This window comes from Larimichthys crocea, chromosome III (assembly GCF_000972845.2).
Source record: "Larimichthys crocea isolate SSNF chromosome III, L_crocea_2.0, whole genome shotgun sequence".
NCBI lineage: Eukaryota > Metazoa > Chordata > Actinopteri > Sciaenidae > Larimichthys > Larimichthys crocea.
In genome coordinates, this window is record NC_040013.1 from 45,728,482 (window position 1) to 45,745,720 (window position 17,239).

General features: G+C 41.7%; 1 protein-coding gene across 2 annotated transcripts in view; it reads right to left on the reverse strand.

The window, feature by feature from the left end:
* Nucleotides 1-17,239, reverse strand: part of stk32c (serine/threonine kinase 32C) — a 79,399-nt gene that overhangs the window by 15,092 nt on the left and 47,068 nt on the right. For both annotated transcript variants that reach the window (XM_010739669.3, XM_027277493.1), the window contains 2 exons: nt 14,179-14,330; nt 5,598-5,771 (listed from right to left, as the gene is read on the reverse strand). In XM_010739669.3, the coding sequence (XP_010737971.1) occupies nt 5,598-5,771; nt 14,179-14,330 (326 nt within the window). The remainder of the gene's footprint in view (nt 1-5,597; nt 5,772-14,178; nt 14,331-17,239) is intronic.

Sequence of the window (17,239 nt, forward strand, 5' to 3'; positions counted from 1 at the left end):
TGCAACGAAAACATCCAGACACACACTAATACTCGTATATGCACATCTCGACATTTCCTCCAAGCCCTCCACAGGCAATTAACAGAGCGCACACAGCTTATTTAATTACGCCGCACATCACACTGGTGTGGAGAATACACGCAGTCCACAGAGAGCATCTACACTTCCCATAGGAGCATTTGTTCACTGCGGCTATGCAACGCTGAGCTCATGCCTAATATCATCTGCCAAAACTCTTGGAGGGGAGTGGTGGAGGGTCGGACTGATCCAGCAGTACAAGGCTGCAGGGAAATACATACATGTTCACAGGAGGGATCCTGTTACGAGTGCCAGCTCCAGCATCGTGCCATTTTGTTTGAAGTACAAAATTCACTTAATGTTGAATTAATTTTGCAAGCGAGCGCAGAAACACCAATCCAGCATGAAACTGCATGTAAAGTGAATTCTTATTGCGCTCAGGAACAAGTCAGCTGTGTGAGGTGATGTAACAGCCAGCAGTTTAACATGTTGAGTGTATGATGGAGACAAACGAAGCAACCTGGTTGTCTGTTCAGAGAGGATACTGAAGAGGAAAAAGGACTCTTCACTTTTACTTCCATTCTTCTCATAGGACCAATTTTACCTCGCTGGGCATGGTGGCAGCTGACTGTTGCTAGGAGACCAGAGACCCTTCTTCCTTCAGTTGGTGCAACAAAATAATTGTATAGTATTCTCCTGTCAAAAACTTGCAGGGTGGAACAAAATTGTAGAGCTGGGGACGGCCATGGATACCCAGGGATTGGATTACGGCTCTGAGAGCAGACACAATTGTGTCAAAGGCACAACAGTTGATGTCAAAGAGAGGGTGACAAAATTGTTAAGAAAAAAAAAAGCACAGATAAACAGCATCTGTCACCTTTTTCTAATGGCAGCTCTGAATTGTACATCGTTGATGTCTTTACCAACCAGACAAGAAAGAAAAAGACATCGGCTACCTGTCATGTAGTGAGATGTACGAGAATTACTCATTTGTTGAAATGACAGCATCTCACACAGGTAATCTTTTATAATACATACAGAAAATTATGATATGTGAATCTATATAGTAACGCATTTACTGCAAATACCTCTATGTGGATTCATACAGTGGGGAGAACAAGTATTTGATACACTGCCGATTTCGCAGGTTTTCCCACTTGCAAAGCATGTAGAAGTCTAATTTCTATCATAGGTACTCTTCAACTGCGATTGACGGAATCTAAAACAAATATCCAGAAAATCCCAGTGTATGATGTTTAAGTAATTCATTTGCATTTTATTGCATGACATAAGTATTTGATACATCAGAAAAACAGAACTTAATACTTAAATACAGAAATCTTTGTTTGCAATTAAAGAGGTCAGACGTTTCCTGTAGTTCTTGACCAGGTTTGCACACACTGCAGCAGGGATTTTGGCCCACTCCTCCATACAGATCTTCTCCAGATCCTTCAGGTTTCGGGGCTGTCGCTGGGCGACACGGACTTTCAGCTCCTTTTTCTATTGGTTTTATGTCTGGAGACTGGCTAGGCCACTCCAGGACCTTGAGATACTTCCTACGGAGCCACTCCTTAGTTGCCTTGGCTGTGTGTTTTGGGTCGTTGTCATGCTGGAAGACCCAGCCAGGACCCATCTTCGATGCTCATACTGAGGGAAGGAGGTTGTTGGCCAAGATCTCGCGATACATAGCCCCATCCATCCTCCCCTCAATACGGTGCAGTCATCCTGTCCCCTTTGCAGAAAAGCATCCCCAAAGCAAGATGTTTCCACCTCCATGCTTCATGGTTGGGATGGTGTTCTTGGGGTTGTACTCGTCCTTCTTCTTCCTCCAAACACGGCGAGTGGAGTTTAGACCAAAAAGCTCTATTTTTGTCTCATCAGACCACATGACCTTCTCCCATTCCTCCTCTGGGTCATCCAGATGGTCATTGGCAAACTTCAGACGGACCTTGACATGCACTGGCTTGAGTAGGGGGACTTGCGTGCACTGCAGGATTTCATTCCATGACGGTGTAGTGTGTTACTAATGTTTTCTTTTGAGACTGTGGTTCCAGCTCTCTTCAGGTCATTGACCAGGTCCTGCCGTGTAGTTCTGGGCTGATCCCTCACCTTCCTCATGATCATTGATGCCCCACGAGGTGAGATCTTGCATAGAGCCCCAGACCGAGGGAGATTGACAGTCATCTTGAACTTCTTCCATTTTCTAATAATTGCGCCAAGAGTTGTTGCCTTCTCACCAAGCTGCTTGCCTATTGTCTTGTAGCCCATCCCAGCCTTGTGCAGTTCTACAATTTTATCCCTGATGTCCTTACACAGCTCTCTGGTCTTGGTTATTGAGAGAGAGAGGTAAGAGGTTGGAGTTTGTTTGGACAGGTGTCTTTTATACAGGTAACAAGTTCAAACAGGTGCCGTTAATACAGGTAATGAGTGGAGAACAGGAGGGCTTCTTAAAGAAGAACCAACAGGTCACAACTAGGTCTGTGAGGGCTGGAATTCTTACTGGTTGGTAAGTGATCAAATACTTATGTCATGCAATAAAATGCAAATGAATTACTTAAAAATCATACACTGTGTATATTTGTTTTAGATTCCTTCACTCACAGTCAAAGAGTACCTATGATAGAAATTACAGACTTCTACATGCTTTGCAAGTGGGAAAACCTGCATAATCACCAGTGTATCAAATACTTGTTCTCCCCACTGTAAGATTTAAATCAATTTTGATGTTATGATGCCAAATCTGTACATTATTTATAAGCTTGCGTCACGTCTTTAATTATGAACATGCGCTAATTCACTTTCTGGTTAGATGAGAAGATCAACACCACCAACTTCAACCAGTCTCTTTGGCACCTTGAAGTTGCTAAGCAACCAGTGAAGATTCCAGGTGGTTACTGCTCAAGAAATAGTTGATAATCAAAAAGATGATAGTGTGTTCTAACTATTAAGCTTAAAGGATAACATTTTTGCCATGTTTTGTATCAAAGTGACTCATGGGGAGAAAAACACACGGTGACAGCTACTTAATGTATGGGGGCGACGGGGCCAGAGTTCCTGTTCCTTTCACTTGATCCACTGTGTGAGGTGACTTGAGGTGAATGCACTGGCAAGAGTTTGTTGTGTTGGAGGACAGAAAGTGTAGCTTAGTGTTACGGAAAAGATCTTCAATCATTCAAATATTGTCTAATATGTATCTGATTTTGACAATGTGCAAATATTTATTTGAACTGGAGTATACGGATGAAGAGCTTCTATGAGAGCGGACAAGGACAGACAGAGTGGCAACAGGCAGGGGAGAGTGAACCAGTTTCTGCAAGACTGTGAAGCTCAGGAGAATGGTGGGGTTCCTGTGGGTGCTGTGACCCTGTGTCCACAGAGATTTACAGACACAATCAAGCCCAAGTTATAACAAATGTTTTATTTCTGAGTGGTGTTGACTTCCTTCACCTCACCTCTCCAGAGGTGGAACAAAACTTCTCCTTGAGTGACACTTGGTTGGACACACAGGTTAAACACATCTCTGTGGAGTCAATAACAATCTGAGGCTGTGAGCACTTTCAATGGATACATTTTGATGGTGCACAATTGAACATTTCGCGGCTGAACAGTGCTCTCACTCAATACTGGACCAAATTCAAAACCTGTCTCCATCAATCACTTTGACATAAAAACATGGGAAAATATAATCTAGATTGAAAAATACCAAAGTTACCCTGTTCGAGGAGGTGGTAAGTTATTTAGGGTTATTTTAGCCGTGGCCAGATCATTTACTCTTTACACATCTTTACTCAGTTTCTTGTGGTTTATGTAAAAAGTGAAGAACCAGACATGGTGCTTCGTACGTCATTTTTCATTGTAAATGTGCTGAATGTGTGAGTACATCACAAAAACACAGATCTGCTTCACTGTGAACATACGTGCACAACTAGAAACACACAAACACACACAGTCATACACACACAAACAGTATACTGTTGTTTGAAGGAAGAAATGCAGCCCCGATGAGGTTTTGAACAAGGTTCAAACAGTTTTTCAGCCATCTGTGGCACTAAATCTGCAGTCTGCAGGGATCCAGCTCTTCCACTTACTGGACTACAAAGACACACACTGCCGCGCTCAGCATATTTGGACAAAAAGCTGTGGACAGCGAGTCCACCCTGGTTGAAGATGATGGATGGTAACAATTATGGGAACACACATGAGGGCTATCTTTATACTTGTTAAATAAAGTAAATAGAAACAGGGATGTCCTAATGCCTCAATAAGGTAATACCTTCAGCAGTGTGTCTGCATAAAGGCTCTTTTTGCTTGTGTACTTTATGTTTTCTCTACTTTCATCTTCTATTATGTCAAATCTTGAAACAGATTTTGCACTTCAAACGAATTCACTTTGATCGTGAGTGCATGGACACAACAGAAGGTTAAAAATGGTGCAAAATGAAAGAAAACATAGAGGGCACACAAAAAAAAAACACATGACTGACCCCTCTATACTATTCTTTATAGGGAGCTGTAGGGCACCAAGCACTCCTCAGGAGGAATAATTTAATGTCATATGACAGAACGTTCTCCTAACCGTTGAGGTCAAAGCGAAAGCACAAGATATTAGGCAAAGGGACATGATGAAGGTGGCTCTAAATATATATATCTATATGTTTACAGCCGCAAGAACTGCAAGTTAAAAAGACGCTGTGACTTTGTGGTTTCCGATAAACTAAGAGTGCTTACACAAAGGAAAAAGATTAGTGCAGCGTTCCCTCTGGAATAGAGAGAAGATAATGCACTTGCACAAGTCCAGGAACTTGGATTTACTTGAATTCATTTTAGTGTTGGAGTTCCAGCCTGTAGAGTAAAATCCTTACATTCATAAATCACAGACAATAACGCTGCAAACTGGAGTAGCAGAACTCAATGAACAAAGTGTTTTGAACACTAAAAGTCATAGACACAACCTTGAGTTGATCTTCAGAGTTCTTTCAACATGGGAGGAAGAGAAGAGGTTTAGTAAATTTGACGAAACAAAAACATAATGATAGAATGGGATGACCGATGCTGTGGGTGTACTTGGAAACTATTTTAAGTAAGTTTTCATGATCGAATCAAAACCCAGAAAATAAGATGTCTGATCCTTCGAGTTCGAGTGTCATTGAATTTAATGATGAGGTCATTTAAACAGGAAGGACCTAAAATAATTCATGCTACCATGACAACAAAACAGATTAATATGTAGATAAGTTTTTTCTTTTTAAAAAAAAGGTGCATTTACAATATTTTTAATTTAACAATTGGTCAAATGACTCATAACACTCATAATTAACAAATCCACAGAGAATTATCACATGACTCTACAGTTTCACATGTAGTAGCAACGTTACTGCTTTGGCTCAGTCTCACAGCTCACATCAATGCTGTTTCCTGGAGCAATAGGCAGATTTTTTTTTTGGTAGGCTAATGTCCAAAACAGCTAGCAAATGTCAGCCAAGAAAGAGCAGAAAGGTGTGTTTCCTTACAGGCGTGGCAGCTGGAAACACGCTTGGACGCCTTGAACTGAGGTTAATGGGAAAAAAATGACTGCCTACCTATGAATGATGTGCTGGCTCTGCAGGTAGTCGAGTGCCAGTGTCATCTCACAGAGGTAGAGTTTGACAGCATCCTCGCTGAACTGGACACTCTGCTGCAGGTGGTAGCGCAGATCACCTCCCAGCAGGAGGTCCACCACCATAAACATATCCTCCTCATCCTGGAATGAGTACCTGAGACCGGGGAGGGGGGGAGGAGGACACAGTGCTCACTCACTGTCCAGTGTGGAAAACAAAGAAACAAACACTTGCTATACAAAGACTGAGCACACAAACACACACAGTATAGGGACTTGAATGCTGCAGCATGCAAGTACATTACATGTGCAAAGCGTACATGGTAAACACATGCCTGTTTATTGAAAGCCACACAAGGACAAACACGGTAGAAGGCCATATCTGTGTACAACCACAGGAAAACGTGCCCTATTCATGCGTCTTAATCAAGATAGTGTTGTATAAATGTAATCCATGTGCATCAGTGTATGCTTGATGGAGGCTCTGAACATGTACAGTAATACCTATCATTTTCCTAATATATGCTATTTATTTGAAGTCATTGCCGAATTAAGCTTAAAAACAGCCCGTCTTTGCTTGATGCCACTTAATTGAAGGCTGTTTGTGGTTGGCTAAACATTTTTGTCAATCAGGCTTACTAATCACGCGCATCAAATTAAAACACAGCCTCTTGGTGATTTGGGTGGGGATTTGTAACACTCCACTCCACTCCACTCCACAATTTCTGCCCCAGACACTGAACAAAACATTAAGCCACGCGGGTGAACAAACTGTTTTTGTACAACAGAATTTAATTTCTCATCTAAAATAGCAGCAGAATAATATCTTAATTGACCTCCATGTCAATTTGCAGCAGAGGAGGGAAGACAAACAAAGCCTCAGTGATTTCTTCTATCAAAATCGGTTTAATGTGGTTTGCCACCAAGCCAATTCTTTATTTTCCCATTAAAGTTCCAATACTGTGGAGGTATTACTTCTTTTATAACTACAGGTTCTCTCGCTGCATCTCCAGGCTTGGCCCTGAACACCCAGGGGGACATTCTGATTGGTCCTATTCAGGTGCAATTTCCTGCCTCTATAAGTGAGAAATGGGGCTTGTGTTAGCTGCAGAGCGAAAATCATTCCATCTCATCCGCAGATTGGTGGTACTGCTACAGAAGGGGGAAAAAAAAACCCATTTGCAGTACTGCTGGGTCTTTCTGTTCTCCTAAAACACAGCAGAGATTAATTGATGAAATGGCCTCAGCATGTGATAATGGACGGAAAGCGCACACTACTGACTCAGTGAATACAAAAACAACACATGTAGCACTTTCCCCTGATGCATTAGATTATGAGCCTCGCTGCTTAATTGCAAGAAAAATAAATAGTGAAGCATTACACAATGACCAGATTACATGACGGTTCAGCTTTGTATTCCATCAGAAATGTGTTTCTTTTAATAAGTCTCCCAAGTTTCCGCTTTCTCATTAGACACCCTGCCACCACTGCAACACAACAGTCCTGTAGCATGCACTCAATAGGAAATGACAGTAGACCCACCTACATCATACACAGCACACCAACCTGCCCCAACCCTCCAAAGATCAGCCTCACTATTAAAACACAGAGCAGCCCCAGCAGATGGCCGGCCCCAGGATGTTGTTTGCCGTTGGCAGGGATTCCTCACTGTCACCTTTTTATCACCTCATTGTCACAGTCTGATTCCCACTATCCAGTTGACAGATGAGCTTCCTCTGAGGCAGCACTCGCTATCTCAGTGTTCCACAAAACAGTCTTTCCAATCCACTGCCAAAATATCTGGGCTCCTAAGAGAGAGACTGTAGCAGCTTGGTCTGGTTGTCACTTCCTTTCCCGCTTTTACTGAGGTGACAAGGAGATGTCAGATATGGGCCGACAACTGGAGCATATGAAAGCTCTGGCGATGACAAGCCATGTCACCTTTAAGACTCTCGCCAAGGATGGGACAGCTGGGAAACAAACTATTTTATTCCCCATTTTTTGGGGAACACTTCACTCCAAATAAAGTCCACATTTGACAGTCTTAGAAATAAAATAAAGGACTATTCGGTTATCTGGGAGTGGAAAGAAACACTGGAATACAATAAAGAAAAGGTAAGTGACAAGTACAGTATTAGCTAAAGTGCTGGACGAATCGTCTTCCGACAAGTTTTATGACTCTCCGAAACACACTCAGGACTTGCCCAAGATGTGTGGAGCTGAAATGGTATACAGGGTTTGAAAATCTCTCTCAAGCTCCCTTTTTTCCTTCTTCACGCAACCATTTCTATCATTTTTAATGTCTACAACCAAGTGCAACACCATGAATACCTTTGTGTGAAGAAAGCACGTGCCCTTACCCCCATTTGTAGAGGTCGTTGCATCTTATCACTCCCTGCAACAGTAAGCCCCTCTAACCTTCATCATTCATCATTCATTGTATGAACTAGTTAGTTTCTAGCATACTACGGCCTTAAACAAATTAGTCTAGGTGTTCCCCTCCCCAGCCACTTCTAACATGTTCCTGGTGGATCCCAAGGAGTTTGCAGGCCAGATAAGATTCACATTTCGTCCAGCGTGCTCAGGGTCTACCCCTGGGTCATCTCCCAGGTGGACATGCCTGGAATACCTTTACAGGGGTTATAAGGAAGAATCCTAATCAGATACCAGAAGCACCTCAACTGGATCATTTAAATATGACTTCAAGCTTTTTCCAGATGTCCCTCATGGTCCCTGATGCTGCATTCACATGGATTCAGGCAGACAGTAGACATGCAATGTATAAATACAAAAAAATATATATAATTGCCTTTAACATAATATAATGTAATATATTCTTTATAACAAGATGATATCACCACAGCAATATCATCTTCAGCATGTTTTGTTTTTCCTGTGCAGTCCAGAAGGTGTTGTCCATCTTCTGTCTACTGTCTAACTGAATCCATGTGGATGAAACAGTAGGGAAGGGAAGAATCACACTGGCTCAAGAACTTGTCTTCTTTAAAGGGATATATACATTATAGAGAGTGATAGAGAGATGAAGTGTGACAGGTTGTGTCTACAACAGCATAAGATGCAGTCTTGACTTGAGGTAACATATAAAAATAATCTGGTGTAAGATTCTCAAGCGTTCCTCTTATTAACTGATTTGTTGGACGCTTAGGCGAAGTGCAAAAAGCTTTAAATACAACTTTGGCATCCAGTATTATTACCTAATAAAGTTGATATGGCCAACAAACAAACAGTTGGCTGTTTACACACGTAGCTTTTCTATCCATCTAAATAAAAGTCACTGTGTTCACTTCAGACTACTCCTGAGGGAAATTTCTGGCTATCAAACTGCTAAATGCTCAACGATGTTCACTGGCTATTCTCTAACTTTGCCTGTTTATTGTTTGGTGCTGGGCAGGTAGTGTAGAGATTTATCAGAGCTATTGTTGAAACGCAGCTGATAAGAGTAATTGAGACTCAGCTGAGCAGTAAAGCGGTAGGCTGTAAAGCAAAACAATGAACTAAATGAATCTTTCACAGCTCCATAGAGCCGAGGGAAACTCAAAGTCGAGTGAAGTTTGTCACTATGAGCGGCACATTTCAGATTACACACATCTTTTAATCTATTGTCAATTTCAAAATATTGATTAATGCATCTTTAACAGTCTGACATGGTATATAGCTTCACACACCGGGGCACTGCAATAGGTCAAAATAAACTAATCTCATTTTCTGTGCCTGCTGCTGGTCTTCGTACTTAAAAACGAGTATGATTTATTGAGTTGTGCTTTACAACGAGCACAGAGGAGTTGTGGGTCAAACCTGTGAGTGTGAGTGAATGCCTGGCAGTAATCTGGGGTCTGGGGAGAGCTGTTACTGTCCAAAATCAGGAGGAGACCATGTGGAAAGGCCAGGACAGGACTAGGCTGCGACAGTCACAGCGACTATGAGAGGAAGGTTAGCCGGCTGGAAGAAGTACAAGGAACAGGCTGAAATAATCAGGCCACAATGACAAATGAGCCCTGGGAGGCAGGGAGGAGGGAGGGAAATAGAGGGACAGTGGAAGGGAACAGTTTTGAGGAAAAGGAGAGAGAGAAACAAGAGCCTGTGATTCTGTTGGCTCGGGTTAGTCTGCAAAGTTTCGATGGCCTACATAAAGTTGATGATAGAGATGTGCTGGCGGAACTGGCTGGACTCAATCACAAGACACTCCAATGTTCCTCTGAGGTTTCCTGCAACAAAGGAGCAAGTGAACGCTGCCTCCCCTCTCAGCTGCCTTCAACCAGTCGCCTTTAGACACCACACCTCCACTGGCCTCCTTTCACAAGGTGCACTTTCCATGTCCTACAAAAAAGTTCTTTAAAAGTAGTGTGTTGGGCAGTTTTAGTAAAAGTACTAAGTCCTTCAAGGCTGCAATTCCAGGGCAAAATAATCTGTGGATTCACAGTGCTATATTAGAGAAACAGACTCCTGTGCGTTTGGAAATGATGCCATATATCACTTTTTATGAGGCTGATTTAAGGCTAAGCCCCCTCACAGGGCCTGTTATAAATGCTGACTGGGGGTGTGGAGGCTAATTTGTTCCACAGTCTCCCATGGCCTTGTTCCATCCAGGCCTTAAATCAATAGTCCTAATGGAGGCTGAATACGGCACATCCATCCTCACCACTCCTCTAGCTCACTTTCTGACTGATGAAGGCATGGACAATAAGAGGAAAGCACCACATACCGTTCTTCCCGATGACTCAACCCTGTTTTGGTTTGGTTGAAACCCTTAAAATCCTTAAGACAATCCCAGGGGACTGTGTTTACGTCAGTCACTGCAACAACCTGAGCTACCCTCAACAGCACTGTGGCAGCGTCCATTTGGTCGTGATTCACTGCTGTGTCTCTGGGCCCTCGGGGAGAACGGGTGATGCTGTTTGAGAGTGATCTGTTGTGATGTAATGCTTAAGGCAAAACCTTGCTTTTATAATGAAGTACTATACTCCATAGAGCAGGGGATCAAATTCATTGCTATGCCCCGATACTGGTTCTTCTCTGTTTCTGGTTGGGGTGAGGTGACCCCTGCACTTTGAGGTTTCAAACTTACGTGACAGAGAAAATAAGTCAGTACCTTCTCATGTGTCACAAATCCTTACAAGGATTTGTGTGGATTTGGTGTGTGCAGAGCAGATGATAGTTAAATTTTCCTCCTCCAAGGTAATCCATTCAGTGTACCCTCGACTCCTACACACCATATCTATACAGCAAGGGAATGGTCGCAGCAATTACTGTGGGCTGCAAACTTGACATCCGCCCAGCTTAAGGCAGCCTTTACCGAGCTGATGGGAGTCAGTGTGGGCTTTCACGAGGATGCTTCCTAATGAATTTCCTCTGAAGCTACGGACGGGAGTTGTTCAAAAGCACAGCGGAATTCAGGATGTCTCAATGAAAGCATAACCCCGCTTCAAGACAGAAAGTGTGGCTGTGTGGAGGTAAGAGCTGCAGGAAAACCGTACAAATCCTCTTAGTCTGCAAATCCTTTTTTTGACAAAACAAATCAATGCCAAATACTTTCTTAGGGCTGTCTGGTCCTGTCCCCCCAACCTCTGTGATTGCAGGAATCATTACTTCCTCTGACAGCTGTTTGGTGTATTCCTTGCATTCTCTCTGGCTCTGGCTGTCTCCCTCCTGGCAGTATTATCAATAAAAACACTTCCATGTAGCTTTATCATAAGCTGGCGTTTCTCATGACTTGCATCTGTTTTTTTTGTTGTTGTTGGCCATTCCCAAAGACCCCAGCTGGTCAATCGCACATCCATTAATAACGTATAAATTGTTGAAATGCCAAGTTCCAGAAATCGTACCGCTCTGTTTGACAAGCGTATGGATGCTGGCAACTGTCTGATCTACAGGGAATTGGTTAAACAGCATACCCACGCACTGAACCAATTAGGTTACTTTGTTATACGTAGGGAGACGATGCAAAGATGAAGCAGGGCTCTCATCAGTCCTATCTCATTACTTGCCTGGCTGAGATGCACTCTCAAGCAGCAGATAAATGAAGCGATGAGATGCATACAGGTGCAACACATAACAATGCTGTCATGCACAGATGCTCACAAAGGGTCTGCGTAAACTGGGGCAGAAATAACAAACTTACCACAGACTTAAGCTAGAAATTGATTTCCTTTATGTCTGACTTTCTCCAGCTCGAGGAGAGAAAACTTTCTTTGAATTAAACATTTTTGTGCACAGAGAAAGCTTTAGTCCCTGAAGGTGAGCTCTGGAGCAGTCCTGTAGGACTCCATTTACTTGATAAGGATGGTATTTTCGATTAACTTCTGACTGTAGGTTTGCACAATGAGGGTACCAACAATGGTATTCTGGGTACATATTTTGTCGATCTCTCTGGTGGATTTGCCCGGGACAAATCTGTTGATACTAACATTACAAAACATCAGCACAGCTGCCTAAGTTCAGGGTCTGAACTGTATACTAACAGCTGTATCCATACACCATCACACAGCTGGTTTCACATCTCTCTCTTGTTGCACATTGTGATAGAAATGGCATGTGCCTTTGCTTTCTGCAACCTGTCACTATGATGCTTTATTTGTTATGCAGATTTGACAGCTTCCCTATGCCTTTTAAGAGGGACAGCCAAACACAAGCAGGCAAGCACTTATCCGGATGAGGGAAGGGAGAGGCCGTCTTGAGGGTCTTGAGATCTACAGCGTTGAGAGCGTTTATATCATGAAATGCTTCATTGCCATCAATGATGACATTTTCCATTAAAGACACTAAACAAACTTGTACTTCTTTAAAGAGTTTGTGCATCCCAAAAAAACTAAAAAGAAAACAAACAAGTACAAACAAGTACAAAAGGGTATGATCACCGTGTGTGATTCAGAGGGTCATCGACTCAAAGCAATCAGGCCAAGAATGCTGAATAAGGCAGCAATGCTCTTGTGGTTTTAAGGTGGTGGTTTCATCTGTGCGAATGACTGGACTCAAACAACCACCCACAAAAAAAAACCCACCTCAAGTGGTATCCTGCCCTGATGGTAGTTTTGGTTTTACTTGTCACGGTTTCAAGATCTCAATCCGTGAATGGATTTTTTTATTTTTATTTGCAGTGGTCACACACTGAAAGAATTTATATAAGAATTCAACAGCAATGTTTTATTCCAGAAACAACGCCCCTGTCACTTTAGATAACTCACAGTCCTCACAATGAACACTTGCTACTGGAATTACTTTTCACCAAATAAATTGTCCAAATAAGCCACTTGCAGTCTGTCCTGTGTTATTAACTAAGAGTAGGTCCTTTTGAGTTTTGCAGTGACAAAATTAAATTCCTCTCATTGTAAACTCTCAGTATGCGTGGATATCTCTAGAGGTATGCTTTTTGTAACTATTTGAACTGTGTGAAATGATCTACCTCAATTGTTAGAGATAATGATAATGGCCCCATAAAAGAGTCTGTGGACTCACTATGACTATTTGCTGATGCTGTGAGCATTAAAACATCAGTAAAAAGGAAGCTGGCTGAAATGAGACGGTCAGGCCCTTTCTGAAGCATCTCTGTGAAGCCGAGAGTAGGTGTGAAGTGTGAAACTTCTCATTCCCACGTAGCCACAATGATATGGTTTAGCATTTTTGCCACTAATGGGCATTTGATATAGTGCTGAAAGAGAGAGCAAGCAGAGCAACACAGCGCATGGAAACTAGAACACAGAAGGCTTTGGCAGCCATATACTCCTGCAGGGAATTATACTATAAAAAATACACAGACCTACTACTGTATGCTCATTAAAATGCCCTCAGTTTGTTTGAGTGGAGTGGCTTCTCTAGCAGGCAAAAATATCCTGTAGATTAAACTTAAATCATTCACAACTTGGTGATGGAATGAGCATGGTACGTGACTTTGTCTTGGTTCACCTACTCACTATCTACACATAATCAATCCTTCATGGAATGCGTGAATAACAAAATATTCCAGCGGCGACTGCTCAGAAGATAGGCACGTGCAATATCATTCTACCAATTACAGAAGAGTAAAGTGCTTTGTGTAATATGCCGTGAATGCCGTGCCAGGTCCCCAATTACATTTAGAAATGTGTCCCGCTCGGAGATGAGTGTTGAATAATGAAAGCAGCCTCCATTCACCCACATATCAGACTCAGGGGAAGAGTAAGGTCATTTCAAACCACAGTAATTATCAAATGTGTGCTTCACGGGCTCAGAGTCAAAATTAATATCCCAAAATATCTCTCCTGTGTTAATTGTTTCTTCAGTTAATAATGTGTTGTGGTACTGGAGGAAAATTAGTTTCAAGACTTGAAAGTAAAAAAAAACAAACTTTTTTTCCACTAAGTGCCTAATGCATACAGTAAAGTGCATGCAACACTAGGAATGTAATATTCTCTGTCTATTTTAGGGCTGCAACAGATCTTAGAGTAAACATGCACTTATCTATTGAGAACCTCTTGGGTAAATATACAAAATGCACACACAGACAAAGCAGGCAACCGACACAGGCACTGCAGACGACATTAAAAGTGTAAAAACATAGGATAGTCACCAGAGATTTACTAAAAAAACATGTTCAATTTCCTGTAGGATCTCAAGCTCTCTAAAGACGTTTCGGACCTCATCTCTCTCTATGCACTGCTGTTTGTTCATGTACTTCATGGCGTACATCTTCTCGGTGTCCCTCTTTTGCACAATGCATACCTGCAGCAAGCAAAGAGAGAACAGAGGAAAGGAGGGGGAGAGAAAGAGGAAGAAATGTGGGTAGGCAAAAAAATAAAATGAATTAGTACAAGGTAATCATATATTTACACCGTTTGCATAGAAAATCTGAAAAACCAACAAATCAACATGCATAACTGAAGACAATGATTTCATTGTAAAACTGTTCTGGCAGGGAAAAGACAATTACATCACCATTAAAGTGTTGAAGCCAAGTTTCAGCTCCACCAATGCAGCCGTGCTGTTATGCAAATCAAATGTGTGTTCAAAATAGCCCACGGCATTTTTCAGCTGTGATTAATGCGATGGTCGAGATGGATACCTTATACCGACGCATAAAATGCTGACACAATGAGCATTTCTGATGTACTTCATTTTCAGACACAGAAGTTTGTGGCGGAAAACCACTTCCAAACAAATCACCTCATTATTTATTCATCACAAGTTTTGCGGTTTCGTCAGGAAAGGTCAGAGACAGGACGAGGAGGTCAGAGTCATTACAGTAACATTACTGTCCAACCACAGTCAATAAACAGATCACGTGTCTCCTGCAAAGGCCTGGAGGCGGGGTACACGCTGGATCATTTTAATAAATAAATAAAGTAATACTTTCACATCTACATTTTTAATTATTTTAGGTTTTGTAGTCAGCAGTTGGAAAAAAAAACACAATCAGTATTGCAATGGATCATGGGTAATTAAATCAGTAAAAATCTGGAAGTCTGCAGAATGTTTGCTTGAGGCCCTTGTGGACCGGATGAATGGTGTGTTTTTGGACAGACCTCAGCACTCGCAGACTTCCCAGTGTGCTTGAGTCTGCAGAAGCAGTGAAGTCTGGACATTTGGATTCAGCCTGTCATGACCTTTTTTTCTGAATTACTTCCAGAACAGGTACCTGCATTTTTAATCCATGGATGACAACAAGATATGTTGACAGTTAAAGGTTTGGAAGTTTTCAAGTCTATATTAAGATAAAAACTGTGAGATGGAAGAGTTATGGGCACTATAAAAGGATTACTTTATGGCCAGCATGGAGAGGAGCAATAAATACAGCAACATATCTGTCTGAGCAGTCAGTATATATGGCATGTGTGTATTGTATTAAAATAGACTATCCTTTAATGTGCTTTACGACAGTCTCCAAAGAGTGGTAAGATCTAATTTGCATGACTGTTTAGCAGGGATGCCACCAACGCTCAACACTGTCAGTAAAACGCTTAAGTGGGCCAGAGGGAAAACACACATTTACAGCTGTTTCGAATGCAAAATAACTAACAAGATGCACAAAAATGTTGTTCAGTTTTTATTTCTTTAACCTGATTTCTTGAATATTATGTAAACAAGAACCCCGAATTCATTAACTTTGTTTAACTCGGTTTGATTTCCAACAGAAGCAGCTTGTTTATATTTATTTATGAATCTTTACAAAGACTTGAGACAGACAAAGTATCACCGTGGCAGCAGTGCAGCAGGAAACATCATTACTCATCCTTGTAATACACTTAAAATACACCAGCCTTGGTCCAAAGCTATAGTAGGGTGTCAGGGTGGAATCTGATTACAGACCACCTGCATGAAACACATTCACTGGTCTTCCTTCCTCCTTAATTTCATTTCTCCCAGTAAGCTGGCTTCTTGTGTGCATGAAAACACAGTGACTGTGAAACCGTTGCTAAAGACTCAAAATTCAGATCATCATTCACTGTCAAAGTACATCAGGAACAAATCCTAAGCAGCTGTTTCAGCCCCCTAAAAATGTCCCACAATGCCCTGAGTGTAGCACTTGACCATCCTGTGAAGCATTAAAGGCTAAACAGCCCCCTGCTAGTTCGGTTATAGACAGAAGGCTTTAGCTGGATTGAAATGTCCACCAGGGCACAGGTCTCCTCATTATGGACTGAACTGGACAGATGGCAGTTACACACAGCACCCTGGCCCTGAGGCACTGCAGAAAACACCCCTCGCAGCTACTCATTTTCTCATTTGTTCGGTCTTGAAGGCTTATAAAAAGAGAGGCAAGAAATGCACGATTTAACATTTTTCAGGAATATGATGATGCTCACATTATACATTATACATTATACACAAATCATAAAGATTAAGAAATGTGAAATTGCTTTGGTAAGATAGATTTCCCATCGCACTGGTGCTGTTTTTTTTACTTGATTGAACGGGGAATGTAAAGACTTTTAAGACTGAACACCAAAGTAAATGAGGTGTTACAATGGATATTTTCTGTGTGGTGACAGGAAGAAAATATATTACTGTGTAAAACACCATCTATTTAATTGTGCTCATGGTTTCCCCTGAAGCGCACAGCTCAAATGAGTGCCAGGTCTGACTCGGCTCACTTCTGTTTCCTCCGTCTGGATTTCTTCCAAGCTCAGATTCCCCCTACTTCTGTAACTTTCACGAGGTTATCACAGCTGAAATTCAAATCAAACACATTACACACGTCACATTACACTGAAGAAGAGAGTTTCTCTTAGCTATGCCGTTCACAGTGATTTAACACTTAACCATGAGAAGTAATTAGTAATTTTCTAAACAATGGTTGGAAGAAAATGGCTTCTTGTTTCTTGCCAGCAGCGATCAATTTTACCAACTGAAATGGCAATAGTCACTAAAAGATGAGTTGGTTGAAAATGTACACAGCTAACTTTCTAATGTTTCCATCACTGTAATATAAGCAGTCATAATTACACTGTGTATACATGACTGTACATGACACATTTATGAATTACTGAGGCTAAACCTATGTGTCAAAAGTTAGCATGACGATTCGAGTAGAAATTCAATTCAATTTATTCGTCACATATAATCACAAGATAGAGAAACAGCATAGTAATCAGTCCTGGCAAACGTAGTGTAAGTATGAGAAGGGAAAATGT